Genomic DNA, 21,564 nt, shown 5'->3' on the forward strand with positions numbered 1-21,564 from the left:
GCCCTGTAGGAATTACCAGTCCATTAATCATTTTGATTTTAAATTTGGTTTATTTGCTTGACAACACAGAAATCTGTGAGAGATGCAGCCAAAAGTCAACAGGGAAATGAGCTGAAACCACCAACTTGCAACATAAGCTACGGAATGTCATTCAGTTCTTCAAAATAAATACATTTCACACAAAAATGATCAAGCATCTCTATTATCTTAGATTTGGTTTCCCAGATCACAAAATTTTGTCAAAATGTCTTGAAGTCTACAACCTTTGCAAAGTCCACCTCTTTTTGGTAAAACTTTATAAGTAATTTTTAAATTAATTTTTTATGGCAATGAACATTCTAGTATTTAGAGCTATGTATCCAAGTTATTTTTACTAAGCCATTTGTTTTTTAAAAAACTAAATAAAATTATTTATGAATGGTTGGATTTTTGTTCACAGCCTTGATTCTTCTGAGGGATATTCTTCACCTGTTGTAAATTTTAACTTTAATGGTTATCTTTGCTAATGTAAGTAAACTGGTATTATTTTGGAAATAAGCAAATACACACTTCAAACAATTATTAGGATTTCTTTACTAAGGGTTCAATTACCTCAAGTCAGTGAACATCCTGAAATAAGGGTTATTGCTAGGTAAAGTACTAAACAAGACGTAGGGGAAGATAGACATTAGACCATGATTTGCTTATGGCTTGTCATATTCCCTTTCCCCTTTTTCTTCCCTTATTTCGTAAGATTTATATCAAAACCTAAAGCTTCCTATTTTGCACAGATTTTTCAAAACACAGCTTCCTTCATTTGTCTACCTGCTCTTTATTTTCTACCAAGGAAATTACATACCATAAAAATGTTTCCTTAGTCAAGAAAACCCTTTTTCTTGTAAAATAGACCCATTTGGTGCTGATACACAAGGACTCTCCTTCAGCATACCCCAAGACACTTCAAACAATCAACATTTTGAGTGAAGAAATGCTCTTATGATATAAAACTGTCTGATATAGAACCAGCCCCCATGCACACAGCAAAGTGCCTTTGTGGTTAAATAGGCAAAATGGTATTATTCAACAAGAAAGAGATTAATTTACCTGGCAGGACATCCACCCATACTCAGTTTGTGGCAACAGGAATGCAGCTGAACAACAGCAAGGCATACCCCACCAGTTAGGCTGGGCTGTGCCTCACACAAGACACAGAGATTTGGCTAGGCTTTGTGGATTCATATACTCCTTCATTGCTCTTAGGAACTTCTCCCATTTCCTATTAATTTCTGCAGAGAAAAAAACCTGAGCAAACAAGCAATGAGAAAACAAGAGCTGGAAAGGACAGATGGGGAAAAAACCCCACACTATGGCAGCAAGGCCATATATTATCTCAGCAGCTCCCCATCTTTTCTCAGTAAAGATGCAGCAGCCCTCACTCCCATCCTGGTATCACTCAGAGCTCTCTACCCTTCAACAACCCCAGTGCCTTGAACCTACAAGCATTTCAGTCCATGTCTTTTCTATAGTTTTGTGGTACCCACGTCCATTACTTAACCAACCCTTTTATTACTATCTTCCCTCCTCTTTTGACCTTGGAGCATTATTCCAGAGCCTTTTTCAGTTCTGGTGGTGTTTCATTCTCCTCTACTGCCCTGGGCATCAATGACCTTCAAGAACTTGTTGGGAAGAAGCAGTATTAACAGTGTAACATGTGGCAATGAGGGAAAACAAGAACAAGGAAGAGTTACAAGGCTTGCTCCAAAAGGTTGTGAGGCCAAACACAGTGACATGGAGTCAAATGAACACTCATGATATAAGTCCCCAAAACCAAAGCAGTCACTTCCCATCAAGTGAGCCTAGAAGAAGGGCAGGCAGTAAAAAGCATGGCACAGGAGACCAGACAGCATGTGTCATGCAGAAAACACTGAAACCATGAAATTACTGCCAATAGTTATCTACCCTTCAGCACTGTGCCTCCTTCCTAAAGCAAGAGCAAAGGTCTCTTCACTATTGAAGAAATATACAGAAAAGAATTAAAATTCATGGCCTCCTAATGGCACTACCCAACCTTGCTATCCTAAGTCAAATGCATTTCCCTGAACTGCCCTCAAGAGGCCAGACAGTTCTTGTTACTTGGAGCTGCTGGATAACAGCACCAAATAGTGCTGCATTGCAACACTGCTGAGCATTCAAGGCAGCTGCTCAGTGCCTGGATGAAAGCAGCAGATCATCACCATGATCACAGCAAACATTTGGATTTAAGTCAAGTACTTGCAAGAAGACCTGGACACTCCTACCAGTTCAATTCCTGTCATGCTTCCCCATGCTGCTCAAACACACAGCTGCTCTTGCTTGCTGTGTTCTGCAGGCAGCACCTTCATCACTACACAACTCCCAATATTCCACACGACCAGGCAGCTCTTGTCTCCTCTCTAGGCTCCCTCTCCCACTCAAGGAAATTAGGAACTGTTTCAAAGCATCTGCCTTTGAAAAAGTCTTTTAAGGACATACACAGCAAGGATTTATTTATGTCAGGGAAGACAAGGTCAACAAAATGCACCATGCTTACACAGGAAGACAGAGATTGGCACTGAACCCCAGGACCAATGTATTCCACTCCACAGAGATGGGAGCCCTAGAGAGTGCACACTTTCCTGCAAAGCCTGGCTTAGTTCTGTGGTGACACTGTGGCATCACCAAAATCCATCTCGGAATCAAAAAACTTGTCTGAACCTTAAAAATCCTGATCTAAATAGGGAAGACACTTGCTCTCCATTTCAAGGCAAAACTATGTAATTAGTACAGGCATCATCTCCAGGAGTTTACCTTTGAATTCAAAGTTAGAAATATAGAAAAAAAATACTCTATTTTTTTGAGAAATTTGCTCATATACTGGGGTATAATAAAAATTGGTGAACTTTCAGTGTATTTTCTCTTACCAGTGGAACATTAAACAAGCAGCACTTCACAACGCAAGCTTAATGTCCAGCCCCTTAGTTAGGCTATCTAAAACTGAGGTTTAGCAGAGTACTGTTTTCTCATCAAACCTGAACTACAGTATTATAAACACATTTAAACCAGTCTTTCAAACAAGGTAGGCCAACCTTTCTTGTGAATCTCTGTCTTTCTCCCACTCATAGCACATTTGTAAATGGGCTGTTGATAAAAGCCACAAAATACAAACTCAGTCTGTCCAGCTTAATACTAAACTCCACGGGTTTACACCAAGTATGTTTGTTAGCTGTTTCTTCCCTTCAATCCTTGGTATCTAAATAATTTAGAAATACTTCTGGTTGGTAAATAACAATTCCAGTGCCAAATGTTAGTACAAGGTACTGGAGCAGCTGTAACTGTGCTAAGAGTCCACACGGATAGGAATGAATATCCTCTCTTACTACAGAGCAAATAACCTATACTATGTATTTATTACTGCAGAAACACATGCTGCCACAAAAAGGGAAAAAAAACAGACAACAAAATTTGTTATCACTAAAGTCTCATATTAATTCCTGCCAACTGTAGTCATAAGTACTACAGAATAGCTGATGCTGTGGTACTGTAGAGCAGTTAACATTTCACACAGAGTAAGAATGCCTTCTAGGAAGAAAACATTAGCAATTATTGGTATCTTGCAAAATAGCAGATGTCCAAATTTAATCAACCCTGTCACCTCTGCATCCACATGGACTGAAATGGGTTTATGTGTAAGAATTTGCCACAAGAGGTGATACAGTCAACAGTATCTCAGCTCAGCATTCTTTAGATAGACTTACAGAAACCATAAGTTTAATGACATTTTGTCTCGTTTTGTTTCAACTCAATACACAGCTTAGTCCACCAGGGTCCAATTTATAACCAGGTTCCACCAGACCTGAATTAATAAGCTGTTTAACCACACACCAACAGGGTCTAACAATGTTTAGTTCTGAGGAATATTTATTACTCTGTCAACTATGTGATAAAAATCAGTAACAGGATTTGCCCAGTTGACCATCAAATATTTCTAATCATTTTCCCCTTTGTGAAAACACACACAAATTTGAATCCTGTGCTGTTTGAATGCTGCAGTTACAGAAAAGTCATGGTTAAAAATACAAAAACTTGCAATGAAAATTTCAGCCAGCAATTATTTTCCAGTAAGATTTTCATGAAGCTCTTCTTGTCAAGCACCAGAGCTTACTTTTGTTATTTTAACAGAACAAGAATTCAAAAAACTCCCCAAACAACAACAACAAAACCAACCAAATAAACAACCCCCCCAACAACAAAACCAAACAGACAAAAACCAAACAAAATTTAAAAATAACAAACAAACAAAACCAAAACAACCCACCCACATCCTTACATTACTACTCTTAAAGAGTATATGCACTTCGTTAGGGTTTGGGTTTTTTCAGTTAGGCAAAGTGCACAAGAAACTTTGAAAACAATCCAAAACAGAGCCTCCGAAGACGAGAGGCAAAGTATTTTTTTTTCAAATCCAGAAGCAATCTTGTTGAAAGAACTGTACCAACCACCATAGAACTGGGACTCTCCCATCCTTGCAATTTTCATGCATCCAAGTCAGTGACTTCAAAGAGCTCAGATCTTCCCCTTTAGGCTGGCATCACAGCTACTTTTACATGAGAATGTTGGTGCATCACACACACAAAAATATAGAAACTCAAGGTACACGTGGACTCTTCAGACCAGCTACCCTTCAGGACATATTTCTGAAGAAATTAAAATTAAATGATCATAGCTTTAAAATGCTGGTTCTACTGAAAGTCCAGAGCACGCACCTCAGAAGACTGAGGTTTTACATTTTCCTACTATTAAGCTGAGCAAACATGAGTTTGATCTACACTTATGCCCCCACGTGAAGACAGAAATGTTTCAAGCATTTAACTCCAAGACAAAATTTCAAGAATGAAATGAAAATGATTATGTATTCAAATGTATTAAAACCGAACACTGTATTTATTTTATTGTTTTTACATTTTCCAAAAATCCATTTCAATTAACATCAGCACTTGCAATGAGTATGCTGCCAGGAACGTCACGACTTGCATCCAATTATCTGTGCATGCCATCATTATGGCTTTCATGTACTTCAAAAAGAAGACTAAAAGCATGATTGAAGAGGTTGTTAATATTTTACATGAAGGTTCTTTTCTTTTAGTTCATCTGGCTGAACAAAAGCTCATTTTGTTGATCCATCAGTTTTCTGATTAGTTTGATGAATGAAGCATTGACTTATGTCGGCATACTTCTGTATGGTATAACATAACAGCATTCATTTGACAATCAATCAAAGACAATGACATATTTAGAAAGATATAATTTAGTTTTGCTTATCAGTTTTTTTAGCAAGAGCAAATCTCAAGCTCCTGAAAATGAAATATTGCAACATAAAATGATAGAAATGTCTTGTTTTGATTTAGTTTAACTTGACTGCCTAAACACACTTCAAATTATTTATTTCCAGATGGTACTAAAGGCTATAAATTATTTCTTCTTTTCACTTGCAGTGTAAATAAACTGAAGGTCAAAACTAGTTTTAACTTTATTATCTCTTCAAGTAGTAAGGTGGGTTTTTTCAAAGCTTATACTAAAAATAGCTCTTTTTTTTCCCAGATACCATGTGGCACTGATCAACATCATATAGTTACTTTTACCTTTTAATTAATTGAATTAGTATTAAAAACTACCACCACTATAAAATAAAGCACAAATTATGAAAGAAATCTTGGACCCTTACAAAGACCCTTAAGGTTAGTAAGTTTATTGTATTTTAATACTTTCACTGTTTTGATGAAACAAAAATATATACAAAGCCCTTTTAAGATATGTAAGAAAGACTACTAGAGAAATAATTGTATGGTATGAAATTACATTAATCCATTACTCTTACACACATGCCCATAACTAAGTAATTGTCTTAGAACTTGTCTCCATTGATTTCAACATCACAATGTTAAGATCTAGAAATAAAAAATGCATGACTAATCTGTTACTCTAACATGTTCAGATTTAAATGAGAGTTTTCCCCACTAAAACAGTTTTGAAAGAACAATCCTCACACTGCATACAGGCTGAACAAAATATCCAAAAGGAGAAACAGCACTGCCCTCTTGCAACTGGGGGACACTTCTGTCACAGACATTCAGCTGGAAATATCAAATAAAGCTTTCTCTAATCCTCTCAAATAAGATTTAAAAAAATATATTTTAATACAAGATCACGGTGAAGATTAGGAACTGTTTATTCTGCAGTTAGAATATTTCTGTTAGAGAAAAGCAAAGGTTCCATAAATCTCAGCCAATTTCTTATGGTGTTTTATGGTCATTTTGTGCAAAATCTGTGAGGTTTAGGTGTCACATACTTAAGCCTGCACAGATCCACAAGAAAAATTCAACTGAATGCACTCTGTGAGAATCCAACACATAGTGCAGTGAAAAAACAGCAGGAGCCCAACTCTACTTGCATGGGACCCTGGATATTCCAAGAGCTGAAGGGTTCTAGCTGTCTGATTTCTCCTACTGCAATTACAGTAGTCAAGTCTGATAAACCTCTGATAAACCTCATTGCTCCTGCTCTCTTCGACTTACAGAGTGCTCGGAATCCTGCTTATCCTCATGTTAAAAAACTGAGTCCAATTCTGCAAAGAGCTACAGCTACACTTTTAAGAAGCATACAGATACATGGCACTCTTTGATCTCCTGGATTTCAGTACTGCCAACAGAGTAAAAATTTTAACTCTAAACCTTTAAAATTTGTGTGAACTTGATGGGATTTTGTTGGAGTGGCATTTTTTTTGGTTGACTGTTTCTTTAATTGTCCCCAAATTCACTGACTTCCAGATGAAGAACATGGTGTTTGGCTCCCTTGACAGTCAAAGCCACATCACAGTTAAACTATACACAAAGCTTTGTGCAGGAGAGACTACTAGATTTCAGCTGATGTCAGCTCAGTTATATACTCTTCAAATGAAGGAAAAACATGGGTATTTGGAATTTATTTTTAAACTTGCTCGCAACCAAATGCAACTGCAAAATTCCACATCCATGTAAGAGAAAACAAAGCTTCTGAACATACTCAGAATTAACTTTCATCACCTACAAGTGCTGTTACTTTACACACACAGTCAGCAGTGGAATAATGCAAAGTCTAGGTTAAGTAGCTGTTGCTCAGCTAGGAGTCAAAACAGTAGCATACGGGTTTATTTGAGAGTACTCAGACTCACGTCCCTATAATTATTAGTACTGAAGAGTTTGAGTTATTTTTCCCTTCAGCAGCTCCTCTACTAAATGAAGTCAATGTTTGCAATTGAGACACTGCTTGTCCTTCAGTCACAGCATAATGCAGTCTAGGCAATAAATTATTTCCTACTGTGTGCTTTGCAATTACAATTCCTCACCGATACCGTAACTCAAGAGGGTAATAAAAAATAATCAGTATTTATCTAGTGCCTGTGGATTAAAAACTTTCTAACACTCCTGAAACAAAACAGAAGTTATGAAACATACCCAGACAAGGAGCAACAGATTTCTTTTCACTGTTCCACAGTATCCCAGCATTCCAACTATGATGAGGAAACAGCAGACTGCAATCATAACTGGGTGGACCACAGGAAAGTAAGTCAAAATGACAGCCTCCTCCACCCTAAAAACCAATCAGAACAATAATCAAAACAAGCACAATCACAAAAAATTATATAAAAGAAAAAAACACAGCCATTAAGAATAAAATGGTGATTAGCAGATGCATTTTTTCCAGCACCTTACACATTTCACAAAAAGCTCTTCAACATGGTTTTAAAGTCTAATGCTGCATTTAGGTACCAAAAACTGCACTGCCCAAAACCTCTCTGGAGCAAAGGTAATCTTCCTGTCCTCCACTTGCACAGTATGAGGCACAATGAGGCCCTGTTTCATCACCAGGGCTCATAAGCACTGCTGTAATAAAATTAATAGAATTTCTAAATCCCTGGACTGAATAAAGTATTCAAAAGTAATAGTAATATAATTTGATTACATGTTGTCAACAGACCAAAAATTGATCCCTGTCAGAAGAGAAAGGCACATGATTGAAACCCTACCTTTCCCCTTTTTCTAATTTCAACTGGTGCCTGAAACTGGAGCAAAAAATGCACCTTCCAATACATGAATGTTCAGTTTAACTGAAAGATTCTCAATTCTACAAGTCCTAATTAAGAAGCTTACCACAAAGAATGAACAACATCTACCCTAATCAGTAACCCACACAGATTAGCAGTTTAACTAAAGCTTTACCTTGTTTCTGCAGTTAAAGTGAGAACATTATTCAGGTAGTCTCTCAGCCAAGCAGAAACCCCTAATATGCTGATGGACATCAACTAAAAAGAAAACATTAAGTTATTTATCATGTGTTTAACACAAATTACAAGATCATTCATAATTTAAGTAGAGGATTAATCATCACTAACATCTTTCATGCATTCATTTATTTGAACAACATACTGTCCCCAAAACTGTACTTCTATATGCTTAGAATTGGTTTGCTGCCCAAGTATTAGGGTGCCAGTGACAATAATCTTTTCCACAAAGTGATGCTACTGCTGGCTCCTCTCCCACCACTGCACAACATACCATAGAAACAACAGGGAGTGCTTACACTGCTAAAATCAGTGACTCTTCAGGGCTAACAAGTGATACACATCACTCTGCAGGAAACCATGAAGCCATGCCCAGGTACACAGCTAGTGAAGAAAAACCTGATACAACAGTCTTGATACACTGACACTCAAGAGAGGAGATTTATCTTGGGTTAAATTTAGAAGAATCTGATTCTCTTGCTCATTCTGACACAGTCACACCATGAACACTACATCTCAGTTTCCTGAGCCATAAAATGAAAATAAAACTAACTGCATTTCAATTTTAAACCATATAAAGCATTTGGGTATCTTACATGTCAGACACTTCAGAAGCATAAAGCCACTACACTTCCACCAGGACCGCTCCCATAGCAAGTAAATCCCCAAGACTGAGCTAGAACTCCCCACCTAGAATTGCCACCACCTCAGCAGACATGGATTTCTGTCACCAGATGCTATCGTACACTTCAGCACACCAGGAGAAGCTCTGCCCTCTGATTTTCCTGAGAAGCCAAATCTGAAGAACACATTCAGAACCTTCTACACTGTGACAGCACCATCTCTGCCACTGCTGCAGCAGAGGACAAGGCTCTAGCTCCTCACACACTTTCACAGGAGTACCTGGGCCTGAGCCACAGAAGAGGCAGGACCTCAGAATCATCACTGCCTTGCTGAGGGAGGGAGTCCTAAGCATGCTGACTTTCCTGAATACTACTGTTTTCAGAACTGCATAGGAGTATGACAGGACACATCAGCATTATACTTACAGTTTCTTAAACCAGTAAGAAGCGCTAATCTCCCCTGTGGTCCTCAACATCTAGCTTCTCACATGCCCTCATATTTCCCTAGAGGTGTTTTGAAGAACAAGTTAAGTGGTTCAAACCTAATAGGAAAAGTCACTCTGTTTCCATACTGGCTCCTAGCCTGCAGCATGCCCACAGCAAATTACTTCTGCCTTTAAGATTTCACAGGAGTCCCAGCAGCTATCCCAAAGCTTCTTCCTGCTTTCCAGATCTGATGCACAAAGTACAGGCACTGCCCTGGTTGTGAGTGCTGCCTGCAGGAGCTGGGTGCTTGGCATGCTGCAAGCATACTCCTGGAAGCTAGTGCGTGCTACATGTCTACAATATTCACTCCTGTTCTTTATACTCCGTGGGATCTGTTTTGGCTGGTGAAACAGTAACAGTAAAGAACATTTTCTATTGTCTTATTTGCAGGAAGCTGCAGGAACAAGGAAAACAAGATGACTGGAATCTCCTCCTAAATAAACTCCTCCCACCTATCGCCTAAGAAAGCATCGGGCAAACATAACCACACAAGCAGTCAGAAACACTACAGAGGTAAAGCAGACTACCCACAGCCAGCCTACTTTCTTGCTGTTAAAAGGCAATACAAAACATTTTTAACCCTCCACATCTCCCTGAAAGGCCTGTTGACGCACACAGAAAAGCATTAGCTCACACATCCACTCTGTTTATGGTAAAATATTTAAGATGTAACCTGATTTGGTTACTTGATTTTACAACAGCGGTGTTCAGAAGTGAGAAGTCCATCAAACCACTGCTCAGGAACTTTCAGGAAGAGCCAGATGGTCCTGCTAGAAGAGCAGTACTAGAAAAATGATCACTTTCTAAGGAATATTCCTCCTCACATACCAGACTGGTGGACTGCCTGCTCCTTGCTGTCTATTAGGCACTCTCAGGCTGCACCAATTTTGTTTCAGCCGTCAGCATGCGGCAACACATTGTACACAGCAGTGAGAGGTGGTGGATTTCGAGGAAGGATAAACTGCTCTTTCAGCAGAGGTAAGATCTGGCAGCATACTGAAGCATGCAGGTTAGTCACAGACAACAGGGGGATCACAGAGCAAACAGGTAAAAGGCACAGGGGACAGAAAGGACTTCCTGAAGACCAAAGTACTGAGCAGAGTCTTGTCACTAAGAAAATTATTCAGTTGGCTAGAAGAAAAGGACTTGCATGCAAAGGCAAATCAGGAATAACAAGAACTTTAATTTCTATTCTGTCTGCCAAAATTGAGTTTTCTCTACCTAGATATGTATTTTTGCCCACATAAAATCCATGGAAAATCTAGGCAGATACATCACCAAGCTGAGGCCAACACATGGCCATGTGACTTCTACAGAAATGCTCAATGATCACATCAGAAAATGTGACTCCTCCTTCATTTATGAACAGCAGCTGGAAGAAAAGGACTGCTTCCTTCAGCCTAGGAAACATAACCTCCACCAATAATATAACCACATGAACACCATTTCAGTTCATAAGAACAAACTCTCTATGAAAGGCCTCTTGCATAATTCAGAAATATTTTAGCCATTTAGATTCTCCCTGGCTATTCTCATTTAATATTAATAACTAACAATTACTATTGTTTCTTGCTGATGCAAATTACATGCAAGAACATTCCACCTACAAAGGCTGTGAAAGCCAGGCTACTGCTCGACTACTCACCTACCCTGTTCGTGGCATGTTTTCACCACCATTAACTGCTTCAGGTGTTACTGAACTTCTGCTACTCTTAAAATGCACAAGATCTAGGTCAGCATGACTCTGAAAAAAGTGCAAGCATATTGCCTTACCTCACTGCTAAACAGATGTTACACACAGATTACCACTGCAACACTCTCCTGCCAATCAAATGCCTAGTGAGGCACCTTTGGGCACTGTATTTTCAAGAAAGTCCAAAGTGAATTATTACTCTGAATGACCTGAAAGCCAGAATGTTGTGTCACACTTCATTCACAGGCATGACAGTCAGTAACAGTGTCCAGCTGGGGTGGCAGAAAGGCATGGGGCAGAAAGTGAAGGCAAATACTCAAGAGGCTCCTCTTGAAAAAAAGAGGCCAGTAAAAGAACAAACTGATAACTCAAAATAGCAATTCAGAAATAAGTTCATTAAAAAATGTGTATTTCACAGCATATAAGCCAGCAAGTGCTTGGTAGCTCTTCACTAACAGAAGGAAATGATGGGGAAAAAGTTGTATCCCCTCTGATCAGCAGAAGTGAGCCTCAGGGCAGCAACACCCTGACGGATGAAAGATGCCTCTGCAACACCAGACCGTCCTGCATAATGACTGATAAATTTTAGTGACAAAAGATTATCAAGTACTAGCTCCCATCCATCAATCCACTTGCTCACCTGCTCCATAGCCACAATGGAATCACAGCAAGAACACAACACACATGTCTGGCCTCCACAGCCTCCTGCTGAATCAATGTGCAGATGTGCAGCCCCGTAAAAGCACTAAACATCCTCAAGTGCCAGATGACATCAAGAAAGCTCCAGGCATCCACCACTTCACACCACCTACAGTACATGCAGATCTTCAGACAGCAGCACAAGAAGTCCATCAACACCAGCAGTATATATATACTGAGTCCAGGCACTCAGTAGGCAGAAACAATTAACAGCCTCCCCAAAAACCTTGGTGTACATCCAAACCCACCAGCAAGTATCAGCAGGCACATCACTGCAATTCACTGCCAAGTGATTTTCAAGAAGCCATGGGCAAGAGCAAGGTCCTGATTACAGCTATTGTTGGTTCATTTGAAAGATGGTAAAACAGTGGCCCCAAAAAACTGGCAGTCCCCACTTCAGTCACTGCTTCAAAACAGATTCATATGTATAATACAGTTAAAATCTGTATCAAGCAATCAGATGAAAGAACACAAGTTTATGACAAAACTGCTAAGACAATTCTCACATTAGCAGTAACATCATTTCCCCAAAAAGTTCTCATTCAAGCTTCTCTGATGACAGCCAGTCTGCTGTGCTGTAAATATGATATGATAGTAAGCATAAAATATGTTTATTTGTTGCAGCTGGCTGCAAAAGTCACCATGGATTCAATTCTGAACTGTCACAGTATGTTGTATAGCCATCAACATGACACTGAGGAGTTCACAATGATGCTACTGTAATGCTCTATTTTAAATATATTTTCACACTGACTGAATTTATGTAATATTCTAAAAAAATAAAAATTCTATTTTTATATATGAGCAATATGCACACAATAATATATTACATTTTCAAATTAATTTCTAATGTAAAGTTTTTAAAGCTACTAAAGCTTTGTCAGACAACTCAATTAAAATATCCAACAACAGACTTCAGCTATTGGAGCGATCATTTGCAAGCATAGTTTAAATTGTCTTTGGAACTCTCTTACATATATTAGACATCAAAATTAAAATATAAAATCATCTGCAATTCATTAAGTATATCTTTTAAGCCATTATTTTGAAATTTCTACTCCCAGTGTCTCTGAGGCCATATCTAAACTGGAAAATAAATCTGCATTTCCAATTAATAAATGAACATGGATTTCCATCTTTAAGGGAGCAAGTCCAATTGATCTTGCTATATCCACACCTGTGTTCACACTCTCATCATTTTTTTTCATTTGAACATTCTAGCACATTCATTTTACTCTTGCTCAAATTTCAGAATATTTTTTAAATATTAAATCAGAGGAAAGATTAAAAGTATCTTCCATACCAAAAGTCACACATGATCGTTTTTATTCTAACAGATGGGGTAAACATCTTCAGGCCACATCTGATATCCATAATGAAACACTAACAGCACGACAGGGCAACCTGCTTTGCATGAAAAGGTTTCTGGCTACAAGGAAATGACTTCCAAGATATGGCAACATTCATCAAAATATGTCCCACAATTTTAGTTAAAAAAAAAGGCAACAAAATAAAAAACCTCACCACAAACAAAACCCAAAACACAAACCTTGTGAAAACCTTCCTGTTAAAATTGATTTGGGTAGTCTGAGCTATGACTTACCCTTACCAAAGGACAGAGGGGATACATCACTACAAGGTCATGAGCATGCTGTAATGCTTTTACAGGATTTTCACTATTAGGTTCAATATTCAGATCATTGAACAAACACAGATAACTCAGAAAGATGGATAAACAGAGAGCTACATTTTTTTGGGACAGAGGGATATAAGGGTGGAGGAGGGGAAACAAGAGGCTTTGTTTTTCTGTATTACCAGGCAAAACTTAAATGATTAGAGAAAGAATTCCCCATAAAAAAAAGGGAAATCCCCTATTTCCTAAAAAAGCACCTTTGATTCTATAGATATTCCAACATTTCATTTTAGTTAAGCTTCCTACAAGGTAATGCCTTGGTCCCCTCCCACATCAGTAAACAGCTGAAGCACGTTCGTATTTGCACTTTGAATCTGGGTTTGCTTGCACAGCTGCAACAGTGAGTTAGCAACCTGCTCCACATTTGGCACAGCTGGAACTTGCACACTTTGCAGTAAGGCAACTGCAGGAGCACTGAGAGGCTGCTAAGAGGTCACCCTCCCAGGGAACATGAGCCAGTTTTTCAGCAGGTGGCTGTTCAAGGTGCCCAGAGCAAGCACAGTAGAAAGAACAAGAGCCCAAGCACGCAAACAAAGCTGAGGTACAGTCCTACTGTGTGACAGACCCACATCAACCTCTGGGCTGTGTAGCACAAGGGTACATTAAAAGCAAAGAGTGATAAAGAAGTGCATATATTTCTTCAAGTACCCTCTCTACAACTACTCAGGCAATGCACTTATTGTTAGGACATGACTTGTGCCACTTTTCCCTCAAAAGTAATCATCTCACAGTCAAGACATCTTTTGCTTTGGGGAGGAACAGGCATGTGCTGCTCATCACAGGTAATCCAGAGCAATGCTCACAAGTCAAGTATCCCAATCCATATCACAATCCACACATCACCATGATGTGCCTTCACGTATATACAATATACTCTTAATTTTGTTTCTTTAAGAGTTTGCTTTTATTCATGCACACATGGACAGTAGTCAATCTCAGAGATGCAGGAAAATTATTTTTAAACTCAGCATACATATATATATATACATGCACACACACTTAAAAAGAGCATGTGTTTCCTATGATCCACAGGACTACATGTTAGCTGTTAGTGGGTTTATACCTAACTTTCTTGTTTTACACATGAATACCCATGAGCACACAAAGATGATTAAAATGCATTTTTATTTAAATCACATAGTCCTATAAAAATGCACAAAATTAAACTGTCCCCTACACCTCGTGAAATAGCTATAAGATATTTTAAAAATTGTTATTATTCTATGAGCCTTGTCTAGAGCCTGTCACAGACTCAAGATGACAATCTTCAGGGTACAGGAGCATACTGGGCACAGGGTACTGGAGATTCATGAGTAACTGGATAGCTCCTTTCTACAAAAGAAGATGTGAATTTAAAGAAAGAAAAAATGTACAAGTACCTACATGCCAGATGGAACCTTCCAGTTTGCTCCAGATTGTGGTCTACCAGTATAAATAGCTTGAAATTTTCCTTCCCCCTGAGCTATGGGCGCAAATCTTGTCAGCCCAGGTTTGTGATTCATCCTCCAGGTTGACGCAATGAGTTCCACAGAGTTAATTGTATTACCAAAAAAGTGCCTGTGGTTCATTTCTTTCTGAATGGCAATTAAAAAGCATATTAATGCAACTTCTAACATTTGGGTGGGGTCTGGGTTTGTTTTCTCCATTTCCATTAGCACATTAAGCCACTCTATTTCAGGACAGTTTTCCAGAAACTGATCCAGCAATTCACAGCTGATATGCCACTCAGGTTGAGCCACATCACCTACAAAGATACTTGGAATAAAAATTTATATAGAGGTAGACACAAAGTTAACTTATGGCTGAACTCTACTTTGTTAGGACATAATCTAGTGACGTTAACAATTTGTATAAATATTACAGCCTAAAGAAACCAAAAAGTAAGAGATTTCTCAAATACCAGAATTAAAAATAGTTCTGGTCCTTTAAAACTCCTCCTATAGCTTTCTCTGTTGAAAGCATTCCTTTAAAAAGACAGCATATTCCCACAGAAGCCACAGTTATTTTCTTTATACAAAGAATGCTAAGAAAAGCAGGTTTTAATTCCACATGTCTAAACTGCAGTCTCTAAAATCAGAGGATATTAGCCTAAAACACAGTTTACTGTGCTACAGGTACCTGGCCAGGCAGTGTTCATTTCAATGGATACTCTTTGCCACTTAAAACATTGCCCCAAAATTTTCATTCCAAGTATCTACAAATCCCACCAACAAGAGTGGAAGTCAAAACACAGGAGAAACAACCTCTATGCAGAATCTGGTTTCACAGAAGGCAGGATAGACTGATTTCTTTCTCATGTCACAATGGACTTGAAAAATACAGCAAAAAAATTACAAGATTCAACACATGCATTTGAAGTTGGATAAAACAGGAAATAAAATATCACTGCTTCCAACCACCCTTAGTTACTTCCTAGCACAACACTCATATTCACTTGCTCTGAGTTCTCAATTAGTACACATAGGCAAAACTAGATTTAAGTGTGCAAAGTACTCAAATGGAAAACTCATAGGCAAAACTAGATTTAAGCGTGCAAAGTACTCAAACAGAAAACTAACTGGAAACATGCTCCACTTTCATTTTATGTGATTTTTTTTTAAACTTTGTTCACAAACACAAGCTTGAGATAGATGCAAACAATTTCCACTACCTGCCAGAAGTGTTTATTGCCTGCAAGCACACAAGTGAAATTAAATGGTACTGCTGAAGGAAATCTTAAACACTGCTCAACAGAAACAGCATATCCCTAGGCACAAAAATCACGAGGTGAAAGAAAAGTGGCACCATCACTGTCCTGGCTCAAACATCCACTGACACTATTAATCATCAGTTACGAGATCCTTACCACCTGTGACACAGTCAACTGCAACTTACAACCTTGATTTGTCCGCAGCACTACAGTACAGTCATCCTCAATTACAAGCCACACAACAGCAGCTGCTCCTGCCTCACATGCTCACCAGGAAAAAAAAAAAAAGTTTTTAGTTTTCTCAAGACAGAAAGTTTATACAGATTTTTTCATGCACTTCCTGCAACGTTATACTTCACTTTTCTTCCAAAAAATTGGTAAAACTATTGTATTGCTTTTAGTTGCATTATTGTCACTATCTAGTTCATCTATTTCAACTATTAATAACTTTTTTTAAAGAACATACATGGCTAAGCTGCAAAGGAAAGTAGAACAAACCTGTTCATCTCAAAACTACTGCTTTGCTTAATCCCCTACTACTGTAAGCAGCCAGGAGGCTGAATTTTCCCTGTATTCAGCACCATTTGCCAGTTCCTGTTCTAGCACAACCCACAGGGGATACTTGCACTCCAATATCTCCTGTGATATGTCTGTGCCATTATTAGAGGCTGACCATGGTTCTCTGACTGAAGGTCTGCCTAGTATAAATGCCTGCAAAGATGGTTTGACTAGGAAAACAACCACTGTTCTGTATTCAGCAAAATACAGAACAGTGGCAGCACTGCAAAGCGTGGCAAAGAGGGATTTTGTGAGGACAAGTCATTTAGTGCTCAAAATGAATGAGGATACTCATGTTACACCCAGGACTGCTACTGAGCTGGGACAGCATCAGGAGTTTCCCAACCCAGCAAAGTCCCCACCAGAAGGAAAAACCCTGCAGTCTCATAAACTGCATATAACATATTTGAAAAGCCACCAAAACTAAATTTCTCCAAGTCCCAACACACACGCTATCTAGATATAACAAAGACCAGCACTGTCCCTAAGAACAGCAGTAGGAACACGTCTTCCCTCAAGAACCGCTAAAATAGGCTGCTTAGCTAAGCACTAAGCCTTGACCACAAAACACCCAACCATGCCTTTTTGGAGGTCTTCTCTTCTATTAGGCTGCCCAGAATTTAATATACTGGAAATAGTAGTGTTACAGAACATAGCATCAAGTTGGATGCCTCAGTCTTGCAAATTATGCTAAGAAGTGATACCCATTTATAAATATATCTGAAGATTGCAGAAGAATGAATCCAAATGTTAACTGCAGGATTTAGTCTGAAGGATATTCCTTGTCCAGGGCACTGTCAAAAAAAACACAGCCAAAAAAAATTAGAAGATTGAGGATGTCCTGAAAATGCAACTTCCACTGCTATGAAAGAGAAATACTGCAGTCAGATGCATGCTTCAGTTGACCATGGAAAAAGCTTCCAGAAGGGTATCATCAGGTCTATGACCAACACCAGTCACTTAATAAGCAACTGTTAGAGCACTGATGATGAATTTATTTCTATCTTGTAAGAAGAAAGGCTTTCTGCAAGTTGCAGGGCCTGACATACCAATCCACTCACTTCCACAAAACCAATGTTTTTCTGGAGCAGAAAAGGCAGTACATTTACTGGTCCATTATAAAACATGATGACCCACTACAATAGAGCCTTGGCCTTTCAGCTGATTGCTTATGGAGTATTTACAGCTCAGCAGACTTTAGGTCAAAAGTGACAGAAAGCATTGTAACAACACATCCTGCCTGCCTCCCTCTCATGCACACACAGGTACATCACAGCTCATCAGCTGAGTTCAGTAAAATAAGTTTATTTTCAAACAGAGCATACAGCTGTACATTTACAACCAATACTATGGAGAATCTACAAGGATAGCAGCAGAGTGACTGACAAAGTTCTCTCACTCCTCTGCTTCCACAGGCACCAAAACCAACCAAATAACACAGACAGCAGTGTTTTGCAGCCACCATCTGCACCTTCAGCTTTTTCAGCAGTATTCATGATCAGACTAGCCATTTGTGTAATCTTAAGTAGCTTCATATGTACTATCTATCCTCATCAAGCTGGCAAAGACAAATGCTGAAGTCCTATCACACATACTGGGACAGCTGCACACAGGACACACTTTGAAGCTTACTTCAGATGTTCTATTCCAAGAGCTTGACACTCAGACTTCACCAGACAGTGTTCTGTACAGTTTTATTCAGGACTTCAAAGGCTTCGTGACCCCAGCTTGAACAAAGCAATCAATTTGTACAAAAACTACCATTCTGTTCCACATGCTGTTTAACAGTTTTCTCTCTCATTCATATTCTGATTTCCACTTAGTTTTCAGTCATCATGGGACTCCATGTCAATTCCAAAGCCCCTGCTATGGCCAGGGACACTTTTCACTAGAACAGGTTATTCAAAACTTGAACACTTCCAGGAATGAGGCAGACAAAATTTCTCTAGGCAACCTGTTTCAGTGACTCACTGGTACCACAGTAAGAATTTCTTCCTTTATAATATGTAATGTAAACCTGCTCTCTTTCAGTTAGAAGCCACTCCCCCTTGTGCTGTCACTACATGCTCGAGTAAACAGCCCTTCTCCATCTTCCTTGTAGGCTCCCTTCAGGTACTGGGAGGCCACAAATAGGTCACCTCAAAGCTTTCTCTCTTCCAGGCTGAAAAATCCCAATCCTCTCCCCCTTTCCTCGCAGAAGAGCTGTTCCACCCCTCTAACGATCTCCTCGGGACCCACACCAACAGGTCAATGTCCTTCCTGTGTTGGGGATCCCAGAGCTGGATGCAGGTAGAAAAAAACATCAGATATAAACTAGGTTTGGTCCCATCCCTGCATCATTCAAGTCTAGAGCACCTCAGGAGCCAGCCCTGGTGTGAGCCCCAGGTATGCGCTGTCATCCCTTACTATGCACAAATCTCATCTATTCAAGTGAAAGAGATTTCATTTCTTGCAAATGAGTGAGGACTCCAAAAATATCCATCCTGCTGTTTCTTCAGAGCTCCAAAAGTTTAAGGAACAAAAGTTGATCACACCCACTTGTGCTGAGAGCGAGAAACCCTGCTGCTATAAATACAGCTTTGACTGAAATCCTCAAAACAAAAGGCCTTGCCTGTCACTTAGGATGTGTTCACCAAATGCACAAAAAAGACTCTGGGCTTTTATTCCAGTACCTTCAAGAGCTTGAAGTTCATCTTGGGTCACAGGATGCTCTGAAACTCACTTAGTCAAGAAGCCACCCGTGAATATTCCCCTCTTTACATATTACAGGTACACCAATTCCCACGAGTAACCCTAATTCAATTTTACTTCCTACTGGTTTCCAAAGGCATTTTATTTCCCCAGTAAAAAGTACTCCCCTGCGGGAACTGCCTGGCATGGGGCCAAGGGCACCAGGGCGGCACCTCCGGCCCCGGCCCAGCGCGGACAGCCCGGGGCCGTGCCCGCCCTTCGCCTCCGGGACGGCACCTGCCCTGCCCGGCCCGGCCCGGCCCGCGGCACTCACCCAGAAGAGCAGGTTGAGGGCGTAGAGCAGGCAGCGCAGGCACTTCACCGAGTCCTCCCTGGCCATGGCGAGCCCCCGCGGGACACAGCCCCATCCTCTCACCACATCCTCCCTCCCGAGGCCGGGCCGCCGGCACCCTGCAGGAGAAGAGGGGGAGAGGGTGGGTGAGTCCGCCTTACAGAGGGACCAGAGCGCAGGTGGAGGTGGCGGAGCCGCGCCGAGCCCGGACCGGCCGCGCCCCGCGGAGACCCCCGGCAGCCTCCCTTCCCCTCCCGCCCCGCCCGGAGACAGCGAGGGGCGAGCTGTTCTCATAAAAATAATTCATGCGCGGGCAGGGAGAAGCCGCGGGCTACCCCAGGGCACAGCGGAGCTCAGCTGAGGGCAGCGGAGGCACGGCCTGGGGACGCCAGCTCCCTCTCAGCTCAGGATGGACGCGCTGCCCTGGGGAGCAGGGCGGCCGTGGGACAGCGGCCACTTACCGCCCGGACACCTCCCGCACTCACTTGTTCCGGCGAGGACTCATGGGGCCGGGGCGCGGCAGCGCAGCGCGGAGCCGCGGCGCCCATGCCCTGCGGCGGGCGCGGGGGAAGGTCCGGCCCGGCCCGGCCCGGCCCGGCCCCGCGGCTGCCCCGGCCCCTCCGCCCCGCCCGCAGCGCTCCGCCAGCCCGCGGCGCCCGCGCATGCGCCGCCGCCCGCCCGGTCCTAGCGCCGCCGCCAGCGCCGTCCGGGAGCGGACAGACCCCGGGCAGGGCTGTGCCTCAGGCGGGGCCGGGCAGCGCTGTGCTCCCGGTTCCCGGGCTGTGCCCCCGGTTCCTGAGCTGTGCCCCCGTTCCCGGGCAGGGCTGTGCCCCCGGCGGGGCTGTGCCGCTGGCACCCACGCTTGTGCCACCCTCGTTGTGGCGGGGCTTCAGAGCTGGTGGCTTTTCCTTCGGGGGAGATGTGAAGCGATGGGCTGACTGGGGTTGAATGACATGAAGCCCCCCATCTTGTGATACGTTGGCCCAGGGTGGCAAATGCCACACGAAAGGCGTTTGCAGTGTTTCACAGGCATCTCGCAAAGTTCTGCGCCAGAAATTAAACTTTGCCAACATCAAAGCCAAATCTGGTCATTTACAGCCCAGCACCCACTCCCTTTGCTAAACAGCAAATTTAGAAAAGCAATCATATTGGAGAGATATTATTCTAGAAATGGTCAAAATCTGTAGTTATTTAGGAAAAATGATCATTGACTTGCCCTGTAATGTACGTGGAACTTAGAAATGACACAACTGAGCTGAAAAAAGTCATCCTTCTTCTGAAATCCATTAGTGTCTGTGTGCATCTGGTGCTCAGGGTAGGAATTCTGTAGAATCTCAGGATGGGTTGGGACCTTAAAGATTATCTAGTTCCAGCCTCTCTTAACCTTGCAGCCCATCTAGTTCCAACACCCTCCGAAAGGTGTTCTGCTCCTCTGCAGCCAACACCTTTCACCAGGTTGCTCAGAGCAGCCTTGAACACCTCCAGGGATGGGACATCCACAGCTTCTCTGGGCAACCCGTTCCAGTGCTTCATCACCTTCACAGTAATGAATTTTTTCCCCAATATCCAGTCTAAACATTCTCTATTTAATTGATACTGATGTCTGTATTGTTACAATGTGTGTGTATACACACACATTATTTCAAAACTAAGAATTATATTTAAACTCGGAGTTACATGCAGATTAGTAACAAATTTTCCATTAATACATATAAAGGTGTTGCAGTGCCACCATCACAAAAATTAGAAGAAAATATACTGAAAATTATTTCTTAACTAGAACAGGA

The 21,564-nt window shown here is 41.0% G+C and overlaps 1 protein-coding gene across 3 annotated transcripts in view; it reads right to left on the reverse strand.

The window, feature by feature from the left end:
- TSPAN12 (tetraspanin 12) overlaps nt 1-20,433 on the reverse strand; it is a 41,310-nt gene extending 20,877 nt beyond the window's left edge. Inside the window, exons 1-4 of one of the 3 annotated variants that reach the window (XM_077178983.1) lie at nt 20,263-20,433; nt 19,760-19,896; nt 8,253-8,335; nt 7,488-7,623 (exon numbers count right to left, since the gene is read on the reverse strand). In XM_077178983.1, coding sequence (XP_077035098.1) covers nt 7,488-7,623; nt 8,253-8,335; nt 19,760-19,825 — 285 coding nt within the window. In that variant the 5' untranslated portion in view covers nt 19,826-19,896; nt 20,263-20,433. Of the gene's footprint in view, nt 1-7,487; nt 7,624-8,252; nt 8,336-19,759; nt 19,897-20,238 lie in introns of all 3 variants that reach the window. The other 2 variants (XM_054632279.2, XM_054632278.2) reach the window with 2 other exon arrangements.
- Between the last annotated feature and the right edge of the window lie 1,131 nt (nt 20,434-21,564).

This window comes from Agelaius phoeniceus, chromosome 5 (assembly GCF_051311805.1).
Source record: "Agelaius phoeniceus isolate bAgePho1 chromosome 5, bAgePho1.hap1, whole genome shotgun sequence".
Lineage (NCBI taxonomy): Eukaryota > Metazoa > Chordata > Aves > Passeriformes > Icteridae > Agelaius > Agelaius phoeniceus.